At 41.2% G+C, this 27,085-nt stretch overlaps 1 protein-coding gene across 4 annotated transcripts in view; it reads left to right on the top strand.

Moving 5' to 3' along the window:
• ACOT12 (acyl-CoA thioesterase 12) overlaps positions 1–27,085 on the top strand; it is a 58,595-nt gene that overhangs the window by 7,078 nt on the left and 24,432 nt on the right. For 2 of the 4 annotated variants that reach the window (XM_017507689.2, XM_017507674.2), the window contains exons 3-5: positions 6,112–6,172; positions 14,689–14,790; positions 18,910–19,045. In XM_017507689.2, coding sequence (XP_017363178.1) covers positions 6,112–6,172; positions 14,689–14,790; positions 18,910–19,045 — 299 coding nt within the window. Of the gene's footprint in view, positions 1–6,111; positions 6,173–12,626; positions 12,779–14,688; positions 14,791–18,909; positions 19,046–27,085 lie in introns of all 4 variants that reach the window. The other 2 variants (XM_037731159.1, XM_017507682.2) reach the window with 2 other exon arrangements.

Raw genomic sequence — 27,085 nt, 5'->3', positions numbered from 1 at the left:
TTGCATTTTTAGTAGAGACGGGGTTTCACCATGTTGACCAGGATGGTCTCGATCTCTTGACCTCGTGATCCACCCGCCTCGGCCTCCCAAAGTGCTGGGATTACAGGCTTGAGCCACTGCCCCCGGCCTAGGCGATATGTTTCTTAAGTGTGCTTTAACATATAACTTTCCCTTCCTTCTATCTTGCAATTTATTTTTTAAAGAAACCTGGTCATTTGTCTTATAGAATTTACACATTCTGTATTTGCTCACTATAGCCATGATAAATGTGTTCTCCTGTCTTTTGTATTTCTTGCAATCTGACAGTTACCTCTAAAAACTGAATATGATGACGTTTTGATTTTTTTTTCTTTGAGATGGAGTCTTGCTCTGTTGCCCAGGCTGGAGTGCAGTGGCACTGTGATCTTGACTCACTGCAACCTTCGCCTTCCAGGTTCAAGCGATTCTCTTGCCACAGTTGAGAGGCAGTAGCTGGGGCTACAGGCACATGCCACCACGCCCAGAGAATTTTTGTATTTTTAGTAGAGGTGAGGTTTCGCAATGTTGGCCAGACTGGTCTCAAACTCCTGACCTCAGGTGATCTACCCACCTCAGCCTCTCAGTGTTGGGATTATAGGCTTGAGCCACCATGCCCGGCTGATGAAGTGATATTTTGGTAAAAACATCTCATGTCAAGAGCACATAACATCTAATGATCATAGGCCACAACCATTCTGTCATTAGACATTGGAAACATGGTAATATACTAATTCTTTCATTTCTTCTTCATGTATTTTCTGAAATGCTTCTCTAGAGGGAAACACTGACTAATGACCTGAGCACCCTGAGGAAAAGTGTGTCCAGGAAAGACAGGCTTGACTCTTTCCCTTTACTCATTAGGAACCTATGGATGTTCATGTATTTGATGTGTTACAATTCACCAATGTTGTTAGTCTTTTTTGTTTATTTATTTATTTATTTATTTTGAGAGACAGTTTTGTTCTTGTTGCCCAGGCTGGTGTGATCTCGGCTCACTGCAACCTCCACCTCCCAGTTCAAGCAATTCTCCTGGCTCAGCCTCCCGAAGTAGCTGGGATTGTAGGTGCCCGCCACCACACCCAGATAATTATTTTGTATTTTTAGTAGAGATGGAGTTTCACCATGTTGGCCAGGCTGGTGTTGAACTCCTGACCTCAGGTGATCCACCTGCCTCAGCCTCCCACAGTGCTGGGATTACAGGCGTGAGCCACCGTGCCTGGCCTATGTTGTTATTCTTACAGGAGCTCAGACTGCCCCCTCTTTGAGCAGTAGGAGCTTCTTCAGTTTAATTCCTAAGTCCCTTGAACAAAAGCTCAGAGTTAATAATTCCTTGGCCTTCTGATATGACATATTTCCAGCTCATCTTTTACCTTTGCCCCCACAAACTTGGAATCCATTATTTCTCCAAGAGTCCTGATTCCTTGCAGTAGAAATGAGAAGTAGAGACCACAGCCTGGGCAGGCAAAGTGCTCACTCACATCAGCATGGGCATTAGTTCTTGGCCTTTTCAGCAGATGGAATTAGGAATTATATGTTTTTAAAGCATTTATATTAATAAACTGTAATAATATAGGATATGGTTTTACTTAATTGATTTTTATGTCCATAACTCTGATTTTTTATTTTATGCTGAGTATCTTGACATTTAAAGACATAAACTTATTTGATTCAAATTAATATGTATATACACACATACACATTAATTAGATTCAGAATAACAGTACCGATATTGTCACTAATGAATAGGAAAGGTCATTTCAGATTATTTATGCAGTTTCCTTCTCAAACTATATCTCATCCTGTACAGTCAAGTCACGCTAATTTTAAGTCACTTGAAATAATCCTTTTCCATGTGGTTAAGCTACTGACTTCATACATTAAGTTCGCTTGTTTAATTTGCTTTTTGTTTTGTAGGAATGACTTTTATTTTTATTTAATTTTGTTTTATGGTTTAAAATATCTGCAGGTACCAGAGTCAAATCTGGAAAACAGACCTATTTCATTCTGGGGAATCTAGCTCCTCTCTACCTTCCATCTAGGTCCCTCCCTCTCTGTATAACCATTTTATTTATTTTGTGGCTTATTCTTTTTTTAATGTAAAGAAACATTTATACGTATCCATATTATTTTAAAAATAAATTTCAACACACTATGCTCTTCTCCACTTCCCTTTTTTCACTTAAAATAAAAATGAGGTGGGGAAAAGTATATGTGGTGTATAAAGTATGCACTATAAAATATACAGTATTCCTATCTAGAAAATCACTCCATACCCATATGCAGTCATGTGCTGCATAGCGGCATTTTGGTCAGTGACAATGGTCCCATAAGATTTTAATGTTGGCCTGGTGTGGTGGCTCATGCCTATAATCCCTGCACTTTGGAAGGCTGAGGTGGATGGATCACCTGAAGTCAGGAGTTCAAGACCAGTCTAGCCAACATGATGAAACCTCATCTCTACTAAAAATACAAAAAACTATCTGGGGTTGGTGGTGCATGCCTGTAGTCCCAGCTACCCAGGAGGCTGAGGCAGGAGAATTGCTTGAACCCTAGAGGTGGAGGTTGCTGTGAGCCGAGATCACGCCACTGCATTCCAGCCTGGGCAACAAAAGCAAAACTCTGTCTCCAAAAAAAAAAAAAAAGATTTTAATACTGCATTTTTATTGAACATTTTCTAAGTTTAGCTATATTTAGACACACGAATACTTACCATTGTGTTATGGTTGCCCACAGTATTCTGCATAGCAACATCCTCTACAGGTTTGTAGCCTAGGAGCAATAGGGTATACCACATAGCTTAGGTGTGTAGGAGGCTACACCATCCAAGTTAGGGTGGGCACACTCGATGATGTTTGCATAACAACACAATCACCTAATGAAGCCTTTCTCAGAACACATCCCCGTCATTAAACTAGGCATAACTGTACGTAGATATTCTAGATATTCATCATTCCTTTTCATAGCTACCTAGTACTCCATTGTGGAGTGCGCTGCATTATTCAACTGGTCCTCCACTGATGAACACTGAGATTGTTTCCAGTCTTTTGCTATTACAAATCATATTTCAATATGTAGTCTTGTGCAGATGTATGTTTGTATTTTTGCCAGTATGTTTGTGAGATCTTTCTTTCTTTCTTTTTTTATTCCTTCCTTCCTTCCTTTCATTTTTTTTGTTTTTTTTTTAATTTTTTTTTGTTCTTTTTGAGACAGAGTCTTGGTCTGTTACCCAGGCTGGAGTGCAGTGGCATGACCTTGGCTCACTGCAACCTCTGCCTCCTGGGTTCAAGCAATTCTCCTGCCTCAGCCTCCTGAGTAACTGAATCTATAGGCACATGCCACCCGGCTACTTTTTGAATTTTTAGTAGAGATGGGATTTTGCCATATTGGCCAGGCTGGTCTCGAACTCCTGACCTTAGGTGATTTACCCGCCTTGGCCTCCCAAAGGCTGTGATTACAGGTATGAGCCACCATGCCTGGCCATTGTGGGACAGATTTCTAGAAATAGGATTGCTGAGTCAAAGAGTAAATGCATTATGTCATCTTATTAGATATTGCCAAATTTCTCTTCAGAGCAGTTGTTATGTAGGTTTTATCAGTTTTCAAACTAGTAAAATTAAGGGTTAATAAAACTGTGCCAGAAATTTAAATTTGTTCAGATTTCTAGTTGTAGAAATTATTTGCTTCAATAAATATGCATATATATGTATTATTAAACTCTTCCAGTTTTTCTGCCAAGAATGCTACAGATTATGACAGATACATGGAGTAACAATATGTGAGCAAAGCCATTGACCAGATGTGGTCGCTCTTCTAGGTAAACCCAACTGGTTCATCTTGTAGACTGTCTTTCATATATCTGGGCCGAGTGAAGTGGCTTATGCTGTATCCCAGCACTTTGAGAGGCCAATGCAGGAAGATCGCTTGAGCCCAGGAATTCAAGGCTCCAGTGAGCCATGATTGAACCACTGCACTCCAGCCTGGGTGATAGAGTGATATACGTATATCTGAACAAGCCTCTTTACTATGATTAAAATAGTATAAATTCCAATTATTTACCAGAAGCCTGAGTAGGGTAATGTTGTCAAGGCTTTGGAGCCAGATAAGACTAGGGTTTGAACTCCAGCCCTACCAGTCACTGACTATGTCACTTCTAAGCCCATTTCCTGATGGGAATGAAATGAGAATGATAATGCCCACCTCATGGGGTTACTGCTCAGTGAATGACGTGTTGTTAGATTACGATACAAAGCATTTAGCATGTTGCCTGATTTACACACAACATTCAATAGAGAGTAGTCACTGTTATTAGTATGGTCACACTGAGAAACATTACACTTCATTTAATTCGTGACAAGCGTTTTTATTGTTAAAGAATTATCAATAATTCCTTTGTAATCTTTTGGACTTTATCTGTTCATATCCCAGTATCCCAAAGAATGATTGGTCTCCTTGAAGTCAGCAGTTTTGTCTTGTTCATCACTGTATCCTTAGACCTGGCTTAATGCCAGGACTAGCCATAACTCAGTAAACATTAGTGAAATGTGTAAGTTAGAAAAAGAAATGATGCTTTTAAGAAGTTTGAGTATGAAGAAAAGAAAAACGTCTTGAGATAGAATAGGTTTGAGAGAAAGATTTTAGGAAGGAGAAGCCTTGAGCATTCTCCTGATGGAGAATCGAGAAAGGGGCAGAGATTGAAAGCGGAGAAGAGGGCTGGGTGCTGCAGTGGCTCACGCCTGTAATCCCAGCACTTTGAGAGGCCAAGGTGGGCAGATCACTAGGTCAGGAGTTCAAGACCAACCTGACCAACACGGTGAAACCCCGTCTCTACTAAAAATATGAAATTGAGTTGGGCGTGGTGGCGTGTGCTTGTAATCCCAGCTACTTGGGAGGCTGAGGCAGGAGAATCGCTTGAACTCGGGAGTCAGAGGTTGCAGTGAGCTGAGATCGCTCCACTGCACTCCAGCCTGGGTGACAGAGTGAGACTCTATCTAAAAAAAAAGCAGATAAGAACAGAGTTGATGACACAGAGCCAATAAGGGAGGGGACAGGGCCACGAGAGGATGGGACCAAGGGCACTGGTAAAGATAGAGATTAGGCCTTGAGAGATCCTCTTCCCCTGAAACAGAACAGCAAAGAGAAAGGTGCATGCAGTTCAACCCTGAAGCTAAGGGAAAATAATCAAGGGGGCTTCTACTGGGTAACCTCTCACCTTCTTCTAAGGTGAAGGGATTAGAGCTGACTGATGAGCCTTAACACAGAAGATCTGGAACAACTTCAGATTACATGATTGAAGTTTCAGTAATAGCAGGGAGTAAGTAGACCACCTGTCATCACTGAGGGCCCATACAAACCTGTTGAAGCTGATGGGGTTGCTTGCTTGCTTTTTCGTACGTTTGTCCATTTTTGTATTAACTAACATTTAAGAATATCAGCTGTGGCCGGGTGCAGTGGCTCACGCCTATAATCCCAGCACTTTGGGAGGCTGAGGCGGGTGGATCACGAGGTCAAGAGATCGAGACCATCCTGGTCAACAAGATGAAACCCCGTCTCTACTAAAAATACAACAATTAGCTGGGCATGGTGGTGTGCGCCTGTAGTCCCAGCTACTCAGGAGGCTGAGGCAGGAGAATTGCTTGAACCCAGGAGGCGGAGGTTGCGGTGAGCCAAGATAGTGCCGTTGCACTCCAGCCTTGGTAACAAGAGCGAAAACTCTGTCTCAAAAAAAAAAAAAGAATATCAGCTGTATAGATGTGCTGGTGTGTTTGTGTTAACTTCTCCTGGGGAAACAGCTGCTGCATAGTCAGTATGTGTTGGTTGCAGATTTGGAGCCAGGTCGCACACTACCTTTGCAGAGGCTCTTTTCTGTTTCAATACTGGTGGTCCACTAACACAATAAGTGTGGTTTACAGTGATTGGCCTTTGCTTTTAAGGATTGTCTTTTTCCATTATCATTAACCTGAATTTCCCATGCGTGAACATTATCAGCATGATAAGGTAGAACTGCTTTATGGCATGCATGTAAGTAATCTTTAAGTCTGATCTAAAATGAAATGTGCTTGAACTACTGAGGTTTTTTTGTTTGTTTTCCCCTAGAATTGGACAAGTTATAACCATCAAAGCAAAAGTTACTAGAGCATTCAGCACAAGCATGGAGGTAAGAGGCACCTTTTCAAACGTCTGCCTGTTGGTGCTCACTTCTTCATTGTTTACAAAGGGCAGAGCAGGAGGCCTAGAGTAATATTTGGAGTTAATGAGATTCTGAGTTTCAGAAGACCCTGGAATGTGTAGTCAGGTCACAGGTAAATAATATGCAGCAGATGTTTTCACTGTTTCCCAGCTAAAATTCAACCAGGCACAGTGGCTCACACCTATAATCCCTAGCACTTTGGGAGTCTGAGGCAGGAGGATCACTTGAGGCCAGGAGTGAGGCCAGCCTGGGCAACATAGCAAGACCCAATCTCTAAGAAGAAAAAAGCAGTTACCCAGCACAGTGGTAAGTGCCTGCAGTCCTGGCTACTCAGGAGACTGAGTTGGGAGGATTGCTTGAGCCCAGGAGTTTGAGGCTACGGTGAGCTGTGATCGTACCACTGCACTCCAGCCTGGGTGACACAGCAACGCTTTGTCTCCAGAAAAAAAAACCACCACACACATTTCAACATGATACGATACACTATTTCTACATAGAAGGATATACAGGAAGTAAACCTGCAAGAGAAAAGGACACTCTTAATTCTTTATAAAGTATCGATTTTATTTCTCAGTTATTCTGACTCTACCATTATTCTAACTCTATCACTCTCTGATAGAAACAAGTTCCATAATTAACTAGCTTTTGAAAAGCAAGATAACTGGACTTTAGGAAGAAGGTGAATTTAGAAGATTTTTCTTTTGCATCCCTTGGTTTTCTTTTCTCTACTATTGTGAATACCTCATTCTTGGGGGGCTCTTGAGATCTCTATTCAGGTTACGTTGGCAGGAAAGGAGTTGCTGGATCTCATATTGCACCCTCCAGGTTGCTCAGTGGCAGTCCCTTTGATCTCTAGCCATGAAGACACGGAAGAGCTTGTATTTGTTTGCTAGGGCCGCCATAACAAAGCACCACAGACTGGGTGGCCTAATCACAGAAATGCATTGTCCCCTGGTTCTGGGGACTAGAAATCCTACATCAAGATATGGGCAGGGCTGCTTTCCCTGAGGACTGGAGGGAGAGTCAGGTCAAGCCATTCTCCTAGCCCCTCGTGGTTTTCTGTAGCCTTTGGTGTTTCTTGGCTTCTACTGCATCATTGGATCTCTGCCTTCATCTTCACATGTGTTCTCCCTGTGCGGGTATCTGCTTCCAAATTTCCCCTTTTTATAAAGATATCATTCATATTGGATTAGAGGCCTGCTCCACTGTAGTCTGGCCTCATGTTAATTAATTACATCTGCAATGGCACTATTTCCACATTTACATTCTAAGGTACTGGGAATTAGGACTTAAGAATTTGGAAGGAGGAGGCTGGGCAAGGTGGCTCATGCCTGTAATCACAGCACTTTGGGAGGTCAGGGCGGGTGGATCAGGAGGTCAGGAGATTGAGACCATCCTGGCCAACATGGTGAAACCCCATCTCTACTAAAATACAAAATATTAGCCAGGCGTGTTGGCATGCGCCTGTAGTCCCAGCTACTTGGGAGGCTGAGGCAAGAGAATAGTTTGAACCTGGGAGGTGGAGCTTGCAGTGAGCCAAGATCATGCCACGGCACTCCAGGCTGGTGACAGAGCGAGACTCCGTCTCAAAAAGAAAAAAGAATTTAGAAGGAGAAACACAGTTCAACTATAACAACTGTTTTGACCGTAACTATGCCCTTGATGATGGCGTTAACCTGATGTGGTCACTTTCTACCATTATCCAAACAAACAGGAAACAAAGCACTTGAAGAAAGCAGAAAGGAAATGCTCATGAAAAAAACAAGCTCTGTCAGTGAATGGTGTTTCTGGACACTGTTTATTTATTCAACTGCGGGGCTCTTAGCCTTTGCACATAGGAGCCCCTGGCGTGGTCTGTCTCCTGAAGGCCACACACTCTCCTGATAGACAGTCCAAATATAGATAAAAGCTCCTTTACATTTCTCCTTTACCTCCTCTTCCCTGAGACAGCCTAGAATTTCTAAAGGAGGCTTATCTAAAAGCTAAGAAAAGAAAAATAAAACCCAGTGAGTTTGAAACCACAGATTTCTGATGCTAGAGAAAGTAAACCCTCGTGTCTACTGACTTTCCAGGCCTGATCCACTGTGCAGAATTTTGTTCTCTTTCTTCCTCTGCAAATCATGACTAGGCAGCCACTAGATTTTGTCTTACTTTCTACCACCTGATAGAAATTTCTTGAATTTTTTTTCCCCTAAATCTAGATACCAACTAAACATATTTATTTTTACTTTTTCAAACTGGACATGTCCTTTAGGGTCATCCTGTTCAATTTCACTTTCCTGCCACAACTGAGGCCAGCCCTCTGCTAATTTGCTGAGTAGAAATAAATGACTGACTTCCCCTGAATCCAAAGCAAGCAGGAACCCTGCTCTGTACCAACCCCACCTCCAGGGGATTCTCGGACTGTATTGATCAGTCCCTTCCGTCCTCTGGAGGGTGTGTGATGTGTTACTATTGATAGGTGATATTGGCCCATTTGCACTAAGAGCGCATTATGTGAGAGTGGGTTTTTTATTTATACTTTTTTTTGTCCTTTGAATATGTCTTTAAAAACCAGTTTCATTATTAGCTGGGCATGGTGGCATACACCTGCAGTCCCAGCTACTCAGGAGGCTGAGGTAGGAGAACTGCTTGAACCCAGGAGGCAGAGGTTGCAGTGAGCCAAAATTGCACCATTGCACTCCAGCCTGAAGAGAGAGCAAGACTCCATCTCAAAAAAAAAAAAAAAAGTCATGACCGGGTGTGGTGGCTCATACCTGTAATCCCAGCACTTTGGGAGGCCGAGACATGTGGATCATGAGGTCAAGAGATCAAGACCATTCTGGCCAACATGGTGAAACCCTACCTCTACTAAAAATACAAAAATTAGTTGGGTATGGCAGCTTGCTGCCTGTAATCCCAGCTACTTAGGAGGCTGAGGCAGGAGAATGACTTGAACCCAGGAGGTGGAGGTTGCAGTGAGCAGGGATTATACCCCTGCACTCCAGCCTGGTGACAGAGTGAGACTCTGTCTCTAAAAATAAAAAAAAATAATAAAAAAAATCAGTTTTACTGAGATATATTTACATTAAAAACTCCCATTTTAATTATACATTTTGCTGGGCTTTGACAAAGTTATATAATTAGAACACCACCACTGTAATACACAACATTCCCATCACTACACAAAACCCCCTCATTCCCCTCTGCAATCAGCTCCCTCAGGCCTCAGCTTGTGGAAATCACTCATTTACTTTAGGTCGGTACCCTTTTTTTTTGGCCCTTTACTGAATTTTGTATAAATGGAATAATATATATAATCATTTGTATCTAGTTTATTTCACTTAGCATGATATATTTGATTTCTACTATTTGTTATTACATTATTCTCATTCTATTAGTTTTAGTGTTTAATTTGCCTTTCTTTTTCTAGTGTCTTAAGGTAGAATCTTGGGAGATTGATTAAATTTTTCTTTTTTTCAAATGTAAGCATTTAAGATCATAAAATTTTCTTCAATGTATTGCTTTACCTGCATCTTTTTTCTTGTAAATTCTTCCCTAAACTCTAATCTGTCTAGATGTGTGTTGTCTCATTTCCAAGTCTCTGATAATATTTCCAAACATATCTTTATGTTTTTATATCTAATTTAATTCCTTTGTAGAGATAGAACATAATTTGTATAATTTCAATTATTTTAAATTTACTTAAACTTTTTTAATGACCCAAAATATGGACAATTTTGGTGAATGTTCTATATGTACTAGAAAACAATGTGGTGCTTACAGTCCTTATAGTCAGTGAAGTGTTCTGCAGATGTCAATAAGACTAACTTCGTTCATAGCATTGTTCAAGTCTTCTATATTCTTTTATTTTATTTTATTTTATTTTTGAGATGGAGTCCCAGACTGAAGTGCAGTGGTGTGATCTCCGCTCACTGCAACCTCCGCCTCCAGGGTTCAAGCAATTCTCCTACCTCAGCCTCTGGAACAGTTGGGATTACAGGCATGCACCACCAGCTAATTTTTGTATTTTTAATAGAGACGGGCTTTCACCATGTTGGCCAGGCTGGTCTTGAGCTCCTGACCTCAGGTGATCCACCACCTTGGCCTCCCAAAACGCTGAGATTACAGGCATGAGCCACTGCACCCCGCCAGGATTCTTAACTCTTCCTGATGTTGTGAGGCTTTTATCATTATGAAGTTTACCTTTTTATCTCTGGTTTTTGTTTGGAAATCTACTTGGTTCAATATTAGTTTAGCCAGGCAAGCTTTCTTTGGAATAGTGGGGTTTTTTTTTTCCTTTCATTTTTCTTTTAACCTGTCTTTTATTTGTATATGTAAGTGGGTTTCTTATCAACAGAATATATTTAGATGCTATTTTTTAATTTAGTCTAACAATCTCTGCCTTCTACCTAAAGTATTTAAACTATTTACATTTGATTATCTATATGATAGAGTTGAAATCTATCATCTGGCTGTTTGTCTTCTATCTCTTCCCATCTGTTCTTTGTTTCTCCCTGTCCCCATCTTTTCCTGCGTTTTTTAGAGTAATGTTTAGTACTCCATTTTATCTCCACTATTGATGCTTTAGTCATACATATTTGTTTCAGTTTTAGTGTTTTGTTCGTCAGATTTACAATATGACGACTTAACTTATCTGAGGCTACCTTCAAATAATATAACATCCCTTTGAGTCTGGTGTAATAACCTTATAACAGTGCACACTTCCCTTCCCATGTCCCAGCCTTTGTGCTGTTATTTTCATATCTTCTACATGCACGTATGTAGGAGGTAAACCCTAAACTTCATAGTTATTACCTATGTTTTAGACGGTCAGTCATCTTTTAAAGAGAATAAAAATGAAAAGAATATATTTTATATATATACCCACATAGTTGCCGTTTCTGGTGTTCTTTATTCTTTTGTGTATTGTATAACTCCAAACTTCTCCCTAGTGTCATTTCCCCTCTGTCTGAAGATACTCTTTTTGCATTTCTTTTTTCAGCTTTGTTTGATCTTTGTATTTAAAAGATGTTCATATTCAGCAGATATAGAATTCTAGCCTGGCTGCATTTCCCACCTCTCAGTACCCTACTGAGATCTCTCCATTGTCTTTTGGCATGTATAGTTTTCTCTGAGAAGTCTGCTGTTATCCTTATCTTTGCTCTTCTTACATGCTATGTTTTCTTTTTCTTTGACTGTTTTTAAATATTTTCTTGTCACTGGTTTTCAGCAAGTAAATTATTATATACCTTGGGCTTTTTTTCACACTTATTCTGCTGTGGTTTTTTTTTTTTTGAGCTACTGGATCTATGGATTTACCATTTCTAAGAAATGTGGATTTTTTTTCAGCTGTTACATCTTCTTTTTTTGTTTCTTGTCTTTTGTACTGTCCCTCCTTTTGGACTTTAGAATTTTAGACTTCTCATTAGTGTTCCACAGGTCACTGATACTGTTCTTTTTCTCTTTCAGTCTTCCTCTCTCTCCATGGTACATTCTGTGTAGCTTCTTTTGTTGTCTTCAGCTTCACTGACTTTTTCCCCTGCATTGTCTAAACTGCTATTAATCTTACCTGGTTTTCTTTTATTTCAGATGTTATATATTTTTTTATCTTAGAAAGTCCCACTTAAGTATTTTTTATATTTTCCATTCTTTCCTCATTATTTTCATCTTTTTCTTTATATTAGGAGTCAGCAAACTATGGCCTATGGACCTGTTTTTATGAGTTTTTTTTTTTCTTTTTTTTTTTTTTTTTTTTTTTTTTTTTTTTTTTTTTTTTGAGATGGAGTTTCACCCTTGTTGCCCAGGCTGCAGTGCAATGGCACAATCTCAGCTCACTGAAACCTCTGCTTCCCAGATTCAAGCAGTTCTCCTGCCTTGGCTTCCTGAATAGCTAGGATTACAGGCACATGCCAACACACCCGACTAATTTTGGTATTTTTGGTAGAGACAGGATTTCACCATGTTCATCAGGCTGGTCTCAAACTCCTCACCTCATGATCCACCCATCTTGACCTCCCAAAGTGCAGGATTGCAGGTGTGAGCCACTGTGCGTGGCTGAACAAAGTTTTTTTGGAGCACAGCTATATTCGTTCATTTCTGTTTTGTCCATGTTGCTATCACAGTACACTGACAGAGCTGAGTAGTTGCGATAGAGTCCATGTGGCTACAATACTTAAAATATTTACCATCTGGCCTTATCCATTAAGAAGATGTTGCTGACTCCTGTTTCACATCTCTGAGTTCATGGTGCCTGTATTTAATTGCTGTTTTAATATCCTTTGTTGTTGATTCCATTATTTCTGTTATCTGTTGTTTTATTTGTATTACCTTTCACCTAATAATTTTCTAATTTTCTTGCATCTAGCAATTTCTATTGGATGCTGAACATTGTGAATTTTACATTGTTTAGTGCTGGCTTTTGTTACATTTCTTTAAAAAGAGTGTCAAACTTTTCCTGGCAGGAAGATGTTGTTACTTGCAGATTGGTTTGAGCCTTTAAAGATCTATTTTAAGCTCTTCTATGGAAGATCTACAATACTCTTCTCTAGGGTTACTTTAGCCCGTCTTTGAAGTTCTGTTATCTCTGTGAAGGTGTTGTATATTGTATATGTTTATGTACTGCACATGCATATGAAGATGTTGGAAATCTGGCCGGAGAGTACTCAAAAGATTCCCAGCTGTGTGCGAGTTCTTGGAATTGTTCATGTTACACTTTCCCAGGAATTGTTTGTTTCTCAGAAGCTGTTCTTGTCTGGCCTTGTGAGGTTTCACTCTGCATATGCTCTAGTTAGTATCAACCCAAAGATTCACATGCATATTTCTGGAATTCTTTGCTTTTTAGCTTCCTTCTCTGGTACTCTACCTCACAAATTTTCGCTCTGTTCAATTTAGCAGAGTTAGGTTTTCCTTCCCTAACCCTAACTGTAAATTCCCTTTAGCCTGAAAACCTGGGAACACAGTGCTCTTGTCATTGTTTTTCCCTATTTGGCGATCACAGTCCTGTGTTGTCTGTTTTTATAGGTGTGAAAAGAGATGCTTCCTATCAGGTTTCTAGTTGTTTTCACAGGATGTAATTCCAGTCTTACCTAATGTCTTATAACACAATGGAATTTTTTCTAGCATATGTTTCTGAAACATTTGGTTATCACATATAACCAAGTTAACTGTTCTAGTAGAAGATAGTGTTTAGAACTTATTTTAACACTCCAGAATTGTTGCTTTGTTTTTACTGTTAGATTTTTATATTTTATTTTTCATTTGCCCATTTTTCTAAAAGTAGAAAGCTGATTGAGTGTTGAAAGTTGGGAATAGATAGTTTAATTTTGGCTAATCACTGTCAAGTTAATTTAGGATTTACCATGTAAATACTAATTTGCATTTATGAGTTGAGTGACTTAAAATGAGTCATAGATTATTGATTATTCTTTTTACATGGTGTACATGGTAAAGATATAGATAGAGATATTCTTTATTGTTGATAACACAGTGCTGAGCTGTGCCTGAGATTGCTCATTAGTTTCAGAAGATAATATTACTCATCTGAGATATGTAGGGAAAAGGTTTATTAGCCAGACTCCACAGACAAGTCCTTGAGTTTACCAACACTTCTGCAAAGTGCCATCTTGAGGACCAAGCTTCAGAGCTCTTTACACAGGGGAAATCTAGCCCATTTTAGTAACAACATAAAGTGTCTCAGCTACCTTCTTATTACTCCTGAAAAATTAATCACAGAAACAAAGCTGTAAATACATGATGCAATTCCATCCATGTTATCTTGGTTATGAAACTCTGAGACTATGCTGCCTAGAGAGATTGGAAAAAAACAAAAAAACTCTGAGAGTAAAGCCTAAAAGAAGTTACAGTACATCTCTCTGATAGGTTTATAAGGCAGTCACTAAGATCTTGTTTTCAAAAGTATATTTACTAATTAGGAAATTTAAAAGGGCTTGTCACATAATGCCAAATTTTAAAAAATGAGAACATAAAATTGTAAATACATTATAATAATTTTATATACACTTGCATATATACACACATATATTTCATGTCATATGTATGGAATATGTTATGAAATATATATATTATGTGATATGATAGAATTATGTGTATATATTATATGACATTATGTATATGTATATATTATATATGATATACATATCACATATGATATATAAAATGAAAAGCTAGAAGAAAATTTACCTAAAATTTAGAATTTTTATCTCCAGGTGATGGGATTACTGATAATGTATACTCTGGATAGTCAGAGTCCATAAATTTTACATGGTAAATAAATAATTTTTATAATCAGAAAAAGTTATTAGTCCAATGTTATATAACATTATTAAAATAATTCTATTGCTTAGAAATAAGTTAAAATTCTGGTTTCATTTTTAAAAAGAAAGAAAATAATGATGCATACATGTGATTAAAGTTTGAATGCTGAAATCTGAACTGTTTCTGGATGGCCAAGACTGTATTTGTTTATCTTTTTTTCATTTTAGATCGGTATCAAAGTCATGGTACAGGACGTGCTCACTGGCATTGAGAAGCTTGTTAGTGTGGCTTTCTCAACATTTGTAGCCAAAGCAGTTGGAAAAGAAAAGGTAAATTTTCTAGGCAAATATGTACCTGGCATGTAATTCAGGGACATAGTAACAATTGCATCTGAATTATTATAGAAAAAAAATTACATTTCTTCTGACCATCAGATATACTTTCCCAAGGTTTGTTATTCACCAATATTTATTGTAAAAGTTCCCATTCTTTGGTAACATCAGAAGAATAGGGGCTTTAGAGAAAAGTACCTTAGAGGAAAGAAAATATAGACAGTTTGTAAAATACAAAAAAAAAATGCACGTTGTTTTAAATGATCTGAAGGTCATACTAGTTTCTTTAAAATACTACCTACTGGTCTAGTGCTTTGCATTTGTGGCCATATAACTCAAAACTGAGTTAAAATCTTTTTTAAAAAGCAAGAGCAATTTAGCAAGCAGTTGCGGGTTATGGATTAATATTAATCACTGTTTAATATCTGAAGGAAAATTGTCAACATTGCTGAGTTATTGAAGTTTAAAAATAAGCTTTCGGCATCTAGGGTGAAAACACCTTCCAAAGCGATCCTTTGGTCTGATGAGTGTGCTTAGACAGCTGTGCTCCCCGCCCCCCCCTTGCCCCAGGCCAGTGCTGGGAATTTGCTCCTTATAATTTCTTGGCATTTTTTTTTCAGTGTCTGGGTGCCTTGAGGAGGGTCCCCATGTAGTCTAAACACTGTGATAATTCAATCTGGAATTTGAGTCTTTCACTCCAACAATCATCCCAGAGACACGGTGGCTTCTCCTAGCTCCACTCCACAGCAAGGAGAAGTACCTCTCTGTCTCTCTGTCCGAAGCCTTCTTCACACTGCCTCCCACTTTAAAGCCAGGCAAAGCAATGTTTCCACTGTACCCAGGAGAGGTGGCAGCAGAACCGCACTCACCAACCCCTCCTCCTCACCTGAGCCAGGAGGCACAGAGATGGGCTAGCGCTGAGTTGGACCATCATGATGCCAGCGGCAGGTGTCCCTGCAGAGCTTTGTACCCTGGGGCATTTCTCCCATTCTCTCTTTTTTTTTTTTTTTAATCGGAGTCTCGCTCTGTCATCCAAGCCGGAGTGCAGTGGCATGATCTCAGCTCACTGCAACCTCTGCCTCCTAGGTTCAAGTGAGTCTCCTGCCTCAGCCTCCCAGCTAGCTGGGATTACAGGCTCCCACCACACCTGGCTACTTTTTTTTTTTTTTTTAAGTATTTTTTAGTAGAGACGGGGTTTCACCATGTTGGTCAGACTGGTCTCAAACTCCTGACCACAAGTGACCTGCCTGCCTTGGCCTCCCAAAGTGTCGAAAGTATAGGCATGAGCCACCACACCTGGCCTCCACTCTCAGCCTAACATTAAACATGCTGCAAGGCAAATTCATATTGCCCAAGGGTGTTGTTTTTCAAATGGAAGTTCATATCAGCTAATTCTGTTATTAAAAATGCAGTTTTCTGGGTCATGTCTTGGACCTACTAAATTATAATCACTAGTGTGGAATCTTGGAATCTGTATACTTCCCCAAGCATCCCACAAAGCCTGTGTCCACTAAAATCTGAAACACTGAGGTAGTCTTCCCAACCATTCTGTTTTTCCTGGCATCCCCACAAATCTACAGACTCTTGGAAATGAGAGAATATGGAATGGGTGCAGGTACCCGTATCTGAAAGCAAATAACAAAGGAATGCACCTTGCCATCCCATTCTTTCACATGGGACAGCAGAGGAGGGCTGTCATTTTCCCCCTCTAGCCTCAGACTTCTCACTCTAACTTCACAGATACGTGGAATAAGAGTCCACCAGGCGTGATGGCTCACACCTGTAATCCAGCACTTTGGGAGGCCGAAGCAGGCAGATCACCTGAGGTCAAGAGTTCAAGACCAGCCTGACCAACATTGAGAAACCCTGTCTCTACTAAAAATACAAAAATTAGCCAGGTGTGGTGGTGCATACCTGTAATCCCAGCTGCTTAGGAAGCTGAGGCAGGAGAATCGCTTGAACCCAGGAGGTGGAAGTTACAGTGAGCCCAGATCCCGCCATTGCACTCCAGCCTGAGCAACAAGAACAAAACTCCGTCTCAAAAAAATAAAAGAATATAATAGTCACACTTCAGTCCAATCTCTCTTGAGACTGAAGAACTGGTTTCTGAAAGTGGAAAGTCAGATCCGTTATGGTGCTAGCATAATTGGTTGGTCCACATAACCTTAATTAAAGCACCTTTACAGACTAACTTATTTCCCAGTTGCTAGTATGCTGGTTTAGTAGCTCCTCACAAAGAGATCCATTGAAAAATTAGTGGTTTGGTTTGAACCCATAGTAATACTTGAATCTCTGTTCAAAGTGAGTTTATTCCAGGATGAAATTGGTTCACAGCATAATGTAGGCTGATTAAAAACCAAAAAGAAATTGGCAATGATTAACCAGACTTAGTTCAACAACTGCACTGGCCAGATTGTTGAAAGGACTTGCAAGACTCCACAGGGTACAGTCATGCAAGGCCTTACTAAGCTAAAGTGGATGGTGCAGTGGGAGAAAGCAGGCACAGGCCAGCCTCAGAGAGGGTCGAGGCCTCCAGGCACAGCCTGCTTCAGGGGCCTTAGTCACACAAGGTGTACTTCTGCAGAACAGGAATCAGCAAAACACATGTGAGGTATATTGGTTTCAGGAGAACCAGTGCACAAGTTTACCAAGCAGTATTATATACCCTGCTAGTCACACGACTAAAACAACGCTACAAAAATTGTTAAATTGGGCTGGGTGCCGTGGCTAACACCTATCCCAGTGCTTTGGGAGACTGAGAAGGAAGGATTGCTTGAGGCCAGGAGTTTGAGACCAGCCTGGGCAACATAGTGAGCCCTTATCTCTACAAAAAAATAAAAATAAAAAAAAAAATAAATAGCTAGGCATGGTGATGCTTGCCTGCAGTCCCAGTGGGAGGATCCCTTGAGTCCAGGAATTTGAGGTCATAGGAAGCTATGATTGCACCACTGTGCTCCAGCCTGGGCAACAGAGTGAGACCCCGTTTCAAAGGAAAAAAAAAAAAAAGTTAAACCAGTGCATGCCATTGATCTACTCATTCCTAACCAAATTACACAAGGTAGTCCAGGGGAGTTTTGGACTATCACCAGCTTATTTCTTTTTTCTTTCTTTCTTTTTTTCTTTTTTTGAGATGCAGTCTCACTCTGTAACCGAGGCTGGAGTGCAGCGGCATGATCTCAGCTCACTGCAAACACTTCCTCCTGGGTTCAGGTGATTATTGTGCCTCAGCCTCCTAAGTAGCTGGGATCACAGGTGTGCTCCACCATACCTGGTTATTTTTTGTATATTTAGTAGACATGGGGTTTCACCATATTGGCCAGGCTGGTCTTGAACTGTTGACCTCAAATGATTCACCCACCTCAGCCTCCCTGAGTGCTGGGATTACAGGTTTGAGCCACCACACCCAGTGATCACTTATGTCATCCTTATCTTGGTCAAGGATCAGTATCAGACTTTGAGTATCTTGGACATAAGCATGGGGCTACATTAGTCCAGCTTCAAGGTGATCCCTCCTTTTACACACAGGGTCAGCAGAGGGCATTTATGTAAGAATTTGAGCTCTTGGTTCTGTTGCCTCATATTTCCAGGTTTCTGGAGGTTAGTGAAAGCTTTATTCCCACATATTGATTCTTTTAGTTTGCTTATTAGATAATGTTTTCACCATGTAATGAAATTTCCAAATTGGGAATGCCTCATGGTAAAAGATAGCTTTCTCTAGAACATCTTTATTCCCTCTGCTTGCTATTTTAATTTTGCAAAAGATAGAAAATGTTTCTTGATAAGAATTCAGTGGAGTCAAAGTCCCTTTCCTCATTCATCGATTTGAATAATTTCTTATTTTGTAGTTCTGCTGAAAAATTTCAAAGTCAGGGGAAATTAATAGAGAGAACTTTTTAAAGCACAAACCTTATTGCATGAAGAAATAAGCCTATATTAATTTTTTTAGTTTAAAAATAAGAAAAAAATTTAGTCATAACACGTTTAGTGAAAACACTCATAAAAGCTCTATTTACTTGAGTTAGAAAACCATGCAGCATATCATTTGTTTTTGCAAAATCCATGCCGTGCTTTTATAATTTAACAAGGCAATAAAAGATGAATGCTTTTCTTTTCTAGATTCATTTAAAGCCAGTCACGCTTCTGACTGAACAAGATCATGTGGAACACAATCTGGCTGCCGAGAGAAGGAAAGTTCGACTACAACATGAAGAAACCTTTAACAATTTAATGAAGGAAAGTAGCAAGCTTGACGGTCAGTAAATCCACTTCTAAGATCTTTAATTCTATGACTGTGACAGGCAAAGGAATCTTTTCTTAGAGCACACTTATTTTCACATTATTACCATTCAGTCCTGGTGATGCTAGGTATCTTTTAATTTTTTTTTTTTTTTTTTTTTTGAGACGAAGTCTCACTCTGTCAACTAGGCTGGAGTGCAGTGGCCCGATCTCGACTCACTGCAACCTCCACCTCCCAAGATCAAGCGATTCTCCTGCCTCAGCCTCTCAAGTAGCTAGGATCACAGGCGTGTGCTACCATGCCCAGCCAATTTCTGTATTTTTGGTAGAGATGGGATTTGACCATCTTGGTCAGGCTGGTCTCAAAATCCTGATCTCTAGTGATCCACCCACCTCAGCCTCCTAAAGTTCTGGGACCACAGGCATGAACCACCACGCCTGGCCGACACTAGGTATCTTTTCCAACAAACCCGATGGCTGGAGGAGAAAGGGACTGGCCATTGAGAATGTAACTGCTGGCACCTAAGGCCTCTTTAAATTGGAAGATCTCCAGGAGAGGAGATGGGGAAAAAGAGTGACAGGGACCAGGCAGTTATTAGTAAGTATGTGTTCACTAATGATGGCTGAATGAAGGGTTGATGACAATGCCATGCATTGACACGGTGCTCATGGCTTACCAAGCAGTTTCTTATCCACAGTTTCATAGGAGCGGCATGTAATCTCAAAAGAGCAGGAAGCTGCAACTCTGAGCAGGAAAGAAACTTGCTGAAGAACATATGGGATGTGAGCGGAGGCTGTAAGATCCTGCTCCTGTTGCCTGGTGCTTTCCACAGTCACGCTGTGTTTTATGAGCCACACTTCCTTAGTTCTCTGGCAGTGATTTCCTGGGCTCTTTGACGCCTCCTGGAGCCAGAATGGTGGGGGAAGGCAGAGCCCCTCCCTTGCCTCTCCTCTGCCCTTTCTTTATGTCTGACCCCATCTTCTGAAGCCCCAGGGGATGACAGTGGAGACCACAGTGAGGGAGGGGAGGAAGTGGAGTGAGCCTGCCCAGGCCCCACAAGCTCACCACTGCCAGGAGGGCAGAAGGTTCAACACCCCTTGGCTCCAAAGGAAGGCACAGGAAGAAGAGGCAGGAAAGGAGAGGACAAGCACATATCAGGATAAGGATGCCAAAAGAGAAGAGAAAGAGTGCATGGAAAGGCCAGAGGAAAGAGAGAGGTAGCAGCCAGGGTGGCGGAAGTGCAGAGCCTTTATTCTGCCCCAGGTGATATTCTGGGACCACCCCACAGAAGAGTTCTGGGGTGAAAAAGAGATTTTTCAAAGGTTTCTACTCATTGCTGACCTTTTGAAGGGCAATACCTATTACCAAGAGATTTTTTTTTTTTTGAAATAGAGTTTCATTCTTGTTGCCCAGGCTGGAGTACAATAGCGTGATCTCAGCTCACTGCAACCTCTGCCTCCCAGGTTTAAGCAATTCTCCTGCCTCAGCCTCCCAAGTAGCTGGGATTACAGGTGCACGCCACCACGCGCAGCTAACTTTGTACTTTTAGTAGAGATGGCGTTTCACCATGTTGGTCAGGCTGGCCTCAAATTCCTGACCTCAAGTGATCTGCCCACCTTAGCCTCCAAACGTGCTGAGTTACAGCTGTGAGCCACCGTGCCTGGCCCAGACCAAGTTATTTTTAAGGAAATAAAGACTTCATTATTAAATGGCGGTGTTAACAAGAGCCGCCAGGCTCCTTTTGTAAAGCTGGTCACAGCACCAAAATATATTTCAAATGCATTTTGCTCAAGTAATGAAATAGCTGAACCAAGAGAACAGCCCTGAGGCAGATGAGACAACCGTTAATAAAAAACAAACCCTGCTGTCTCCTCATCCCTAAAATCCCGAAAAAGAAATGAAAGGGCAGATAAAACACTTACTAATACGCAAACCTTTACTATGTATGACAAGTAAATCTCTTAGGACGTCTTAGGAAAACTCAAGCATTTAACACACTTTTTAGTAAGTATATGCAGTTCCCCTGGTTTCACTGTCTTCCTTTCTGCAGTTATGTCTTTAAAAAAGCTTTTTGTTCTCATTGAAATTACGCCACCTGAATTTGTAAGGAGAAAGTAGAAATAAGCCACTAAACAACCAGAAATCTGATTGACAATGTCAAAAAACAGGTTTTTTTTTGTTTTTTGTTTTTTTTCTGAGACAGGATCTCACTCTGTTACCCAGGCTGGAGTGCTGTGGCTCGATCTCTGCTCACTGCAATCTCTGCCTCCCAGGTTCAGGTGATTCTCCTGCCTCAGTCTCTGGAATAGCTGGGAATACAGGCACATACCACTATGTCCAGCTAATTTTTGTATTTTTAGTAGAAACAGGGTTTCACCATGTTGGCCAGGCTGGCCTTGAACTCTTGACCTCAGGTGATCCTCCTGCTGTGGCCTCCCAAAGTGTTGGGATAGCAGGTGTGAGTCACCACGCCTGGCAAAAAACAGTTCTTTTGAAATCTGTGGATATTCATTCAGAGAGTCTTGCAAGAACTGCTTCCATCCTCTCCAGGTCATCTGTCATGTGAATCACCTGTCTGAAGGTCATCCTCCACCCTTTTACCTGGAACTCTCTAGAGCAAGCCTCTGCCCATGAGAAAGAGGGGGACCCTGTGATGTGTGAGGTGCTGGCCAGGTGGAAGGACTTCTTCCCTCTCAGCAGAGAGAAAGGACAGACCACCACACTGGCTGGCAGTGCCATCCAACAATTATGTATGAAATGCCTGTCGTGTGCCAGGAGCCTGTTTGCCACTAGAGGTATAAAGATGAAAAATGCAGGGTCTTTGCTCTTGAGAAACTTGTGGTTTAGTGCTGGAGACAGACACATTAATAGTTTCTAAATAATATAGAGAGTGAACAGAGAGGTGTAGATGCTATGTAATGTGGGAGCCCAGAGGAAGGGCCCTTAGGGGGTTCACAAGAGACTCGCTGGACGAGGGGCTACGAGAAGAAAGTTGGGAAGGCGAGGAAGCACGTAGCAGCGAGAGTGAAGGCACAGAGGCATGAACCTGTGCACTGGGAAGCCACCAACACCAGAGTATTGCTGGAGAGAAAATGCAAGGGAGAGGGAGGCGGGAGAGGAACAAGGTAGGACTATGTCATGGAGGCTCCCTGGGGCATGCTGAGAAGCTTGGCCTTTCTTCTATTCTTGATGGGAGCCATTGAAGGATTTGGAGCAGGGTTGGGGCACGACTGGGTTTGCACTTAATATGGTCACTCTGGGTAGAGGGAGAGAGACCAGGGGAGAGGTGAGGAGCTCCTAAACCAGGAAGTGATAGTGAGGAGAGACAGGAGGGAGAGAGTTTAAAAATATACACGAGGCCACGCACAGTGGCTCATGCCTATAATCCCAGCACTTTAAGAGGCCAAGACAGGTGGATCATAAGGTCAGGAGTTTGAGACCAGCCTGGCCAACATAGTGAAACCCCATCTCAACTAAATACAAATACAAAAAAAAATTTTAGCTGGGTGTGGTGGTGGGCACCTGTAATCCCAGCTACTTGGGAGGCTGAGGCAGAATTGCTTGAACCCAGATGGTGGAGGTTGTAGTGAGTTGAGATCATACCACTGCACTCCAGCCCATGCAACAGTGGGAGACTGTGTCTCAAAAAAAAAAAAAAAAAAAAAATATATATATATATATATATATATATATATATATATGAGGTTACACCAACAGAATAGGGTCACTGATTGGCTGTGGGGAGAAGGGCAAGGACAAAGGAGCATAGGCTGACTCCAGGGTTGTCTGCCTAGAGCAGCCGGTTAGCAGTTGTGCTATGAACTGAGACCATGGATCTGAGGGGCAGGGAAGGGCAATTTTCAGGAGGTAGATGATGAGTTCAGTTTTAAGGATATGGAATCTGACTTGCCTGTGGACATCCAAAAGGAAGAGACCACGGCTGGGGAGATACCACCTGAGAGACAACCGCTTAGAGATGCGGTTATGAAGCTCAAATGAAGACAGTACCTGCACCGCACAGGGTGCTGGGCCAAGAACAGAACCTGCAGAGCACAGGCATCTAAGAGAGGATCCAGGAAGACGAACCTATGAAGGACACATGGAGGGACTCATCAGAGGGGTGCAGGGAGAGCTGGAGAGAGCAGTGTCACACGCCAAGGGAGTAGACTTAAAAGAAGAAACAATAATTGGTCAACTGCATTCCAGGAAGTCAGTAATAAAACCTGTCTACTGGACTGGGAATCAGGAAGGCACTGGTGACGTCGGCAAGTGTGGGGTTAGAAGTTTGGGTGGCATTTGGATGACCTCAGTTACTTAGAGGAATAATGGGATAGGGGACAGTTTACCATAACCTTTATGCCATATGCACAGGCCAAATTAAACACTCTTGTCACCAGGCTGGCTTGACGCACGTGTACAAGGATGCAGGGGGTGGGGAGGGAGGCAGAGCTGCAGCCTCCTCGCCCTGACAGCCCGACTGTCATCCGTTGTGGGACATGTGGACAGTGAGGGCCGCAGTGGCCATCGCAGCTCTTAGAGCAGCTTGGCTAGTTCAGAGCCTTTGCTTTTGTGGAAAACAAGTGTATTGTGTCCCACAGCAGTACTAGCATTTGGCAGGAACTCACTTCTCTCAAGGTGTTTTCCTTCACTCCAGCCATCGGAGGTGGAGCTTGCTCCTTTCTGGTCTCTGGAGGCAGCCCCACAGGAAGCAGGAGGCTTCCATCGGCCCACTCACCACTAAACCATCCACCTGGGGAGAGCCACCTCCTCCCACTGGACTTACTCCTAAAGGCCAATTGCTAGGAGCCAGGCCTATGCATTGGCTCATCTTTCTCTCATAGTCACTGGTTGCCCCAGCATTAAGCTGCTCTTTGTATTTTCTCACCCAATACTTTCTTACCCAGGTCTGTAACTAAGTCCTCTGATTTTGCAAAACCATCCTTCTATCTCTGTGAGTTCAATTGTTTTGATTTTTAGATTCCACAAATAGGTGAGAACACGCGATGTTTGTCTTTCTGTGCCTCACTTATTTTGCTTGACATAATGACCTCAGTTCCATCCATGTTGTTGTAAATGACAGGATCTCCTTCTGTATTATGCTGAATAGTACTGTAATAGGTCTATCACCAAAACCTCTGACTTTGCTTTTCTCAGCTTGCTGAGGCAAGGTAAAAAACAAACAAAACAAGAGCCGGGCCTGGTGGCTCACACCTGTAAAATAACCCAGAACTTTGTGAGGCCGAGGCGTGTGGATCACAAGGTCAGGAGATCGAAACCATCCTGGCTAGCACGGTGAAACGCTGTCTCTACTGAAAATACAAAAAATTAGCCAGGCTTGGTGGCGTGCTCCTGTAGTCCCAGCTACTCAGGAGGCTGAGGCAGGAGAATGGCTTGAACCAGGGAGGTGGAGGTTGCAGTGAGCCAAGATTGCACCACTGCACTCCAGCCTGGGCGACAGAGCAAGACTCCGTCTCAAAAAATAATAATAAAATTTTTAAAAAAACAAAACAAGAACTGTAAAATGAGAATAATAAAGGTACTTACATCATGGCTTTATGGGATCATTAAATGAGTTAATATAGAAAGTGTCAGGCATACAGAAAGTGCTGTCATTTCTATTATAGTTTGACAGGTCCCCACCACAGGAGGAATTAGAGCCAACAGTTAAAGACAGATACTTCAAAGGAACTTCGCTGTGAAGGGTGAAAGAAATAGCGTGGAGCTAGAGGAGACCCTCAAAATCAAGGGACATTGTTTTTCGGGGTAGGAGAAATATGATCATGGTTCCAGGTTGATCAAGATAATTGATGAGGCCCGGCGGTGGCTCACACCTGTAATCCCAGCACTTTGGGAGACTGAGACAGGTGGATCATTTGAGATTAGGAGTTCGAGACCATGGTGAAACACTGACTCTACTAAAAATACAAAAAATTAGCTGGTGTAGTGGTACACTCCTGTAATTCCAGCTACTTGGGAGGCTGAGGCAAGAGAATTGCTTGAACCCAAGAGGGAAGCCAAGATTGCACCACTGAGGTCCAGACTGGGCCACAGAGCCAGATTCAGTCTCAAAAAAAATAATAAATAATAAAAAGATAATTGATAAAAGTATTGAGGAAGTAGTTGATTATAAAAGAAAGATATAATTCATGTCAAATCTGTACTTCAGACCCTGGGAAATTGTTGTTAAGTATTTGTCTGGGAGGAATGAGGATCTCTGCTACCCTGAGCTCCTTTGCGAGGGTTTGTCTATTGGGAAGGGTTGCTAGGACGGTGACTCAAGCTGTCTTCACACCCCACTCAAGGTCACATGAGCCAGGTAAACGTGGGTGGCTGCACTGGCTTCTTCTGGTGTTGTACAAGTTGCACTAATAAACGAAATCAGCAGGAGACAATTTGCCTGCACAACACTAACAGCACTTTGAGTACTGGAGACAGTCTAAATTAATTAGTAACAGACACACACGACAGTCACTCAATTACAGAGATGAAACGATTACAATTGACTTGAGTTTCAGTTTTTTAGAAAGTTATCCAGATTAGATCTACATGTCTGGTTCAATTTAGAATTACAGATTTTTTAAAAAGTCTGCTTTTATCATCTGCTTTGTTTAATCTGCCCTAACATAGATTATTCTACATTCTTTCACACAAAACAACTTTTAACCTAATTCCATTGATCTGATTTTATTTTTGGAAATTTTACTAACTTCCATGCCAGCAAAGGTGCCAGAGAACTTAAAAGCAATTTCTCTTAAAGAACATAAGAGTCAGACTCTGACATTTAAAGTTGCTGTGTAGTGTGCAATTTCTCCACCCTTAGATCTGACGGAGTTGGTTTTTGACAGGACAGTGTGTGATCTAAAAGAAGAGAACCAGATCATCATCTCTGTTCTTGAACCATGTTTTTAGAAAACCAGGGGTTTGCATTGGTTATAAATATCAAACATAAAAGATCGGAATATTTTTTGACATGTTGTATGATAGAAATGCGTATTATTGTAACAGTGAGAACGTTGAATCGAGATCATATCCTTTCAGAAGGAAAGAAAAAAGAGATGAGATTAGTTTTGTAAAAGCAGGATATTTCTGGGATGTGTATATAAGCACACACATCCCATAAATACTACTGGGTCATTATTTGCAAGTTTGACATATAGGGGAGAAACTTATGATTTGAAGCATTTTCATTCTCATTTTTCAGTAAGAAAATTAGATCTTAAGAGCATTATCTTGGTTAAGTTTCTGGATATGCAGAAAGAAGACTAGGTCTAGCATGACCTCAATTCAGGTCAGATTTCCTGATCTACAAATATAGAGTGAATGTAAAGTTGTCTAAGCAGGACGATGACACGGTAAGAACATCCAAAGTACAAGAATTGAACCTGATCACTGAAAGCCAGCAGAAAGGATCAGGTCTGTTTACTTAACCCAAACCAGAACTGTGGGCCTGAATTGCTCTCTGAACCTGAGAAAACCCTGTTTTTTCATTGGTTGTAAATTAGCTGCAAATAAGCAAACTCCTGCACCAAAGTCATTTAACCCAATATATTTCTGCATACGTACCATAGCTGATGCTGGTACACGTAAAACCTTATCTAGCACATCCCTCTACAGGTTCCAATGTATACTGTATGTGTCTTCATAGGAAGCATGTGGTTTCTCTTTAAAGTTATCCCTCAGAAAAGAAGGAGCTGCTTTATATTTGAGTCTTTATGATGTCTCTTATATCATGAGGCCTTCTCTTAATTTTTTTTTATTTTATAAAAACTATTTTTAAAGAGGTAGTACATGCACAAGGTAAAACATGCAAAATGCATAAAAGAGCATATAAACAGTGAGTCTGCCCACCATTTCACTTGCCACCTTCAGAGACAATCACTATCACACACACTTTAATTTTTGCGGTTACATAGTAGGTATATATATTTATGGGCTATATGAAATATTGTTATACAAGCATGCAAATGTGTAATAATCACATCATGTAAAATGGGGTATCCATTCCTTCAAGTGTGACAAAGAATCCAGTGCTACTTGTTATTTTTTTTTTTTTTT

The sequence above is a fragment of the Cebus imitator genome, unplaced genomic scaffold, assembly GCF_001604975.1.
Source record: "Cebus imitator isolate Cc_AM_T3 unplaced genomic scaffold, Cebus_imitator-1.0 Scaffold16, whole genome shotgun sequence".
In the NCBI taxonomy this organism is placed as follows: Eukaryota; Metazoa; Chordata; class Mammalia; order Primates; family Cebidae; genus Cebus; species Cebus imitator.
This window is presented reverse-complemented; position numbering and strand designations above follow the sequence as displayed.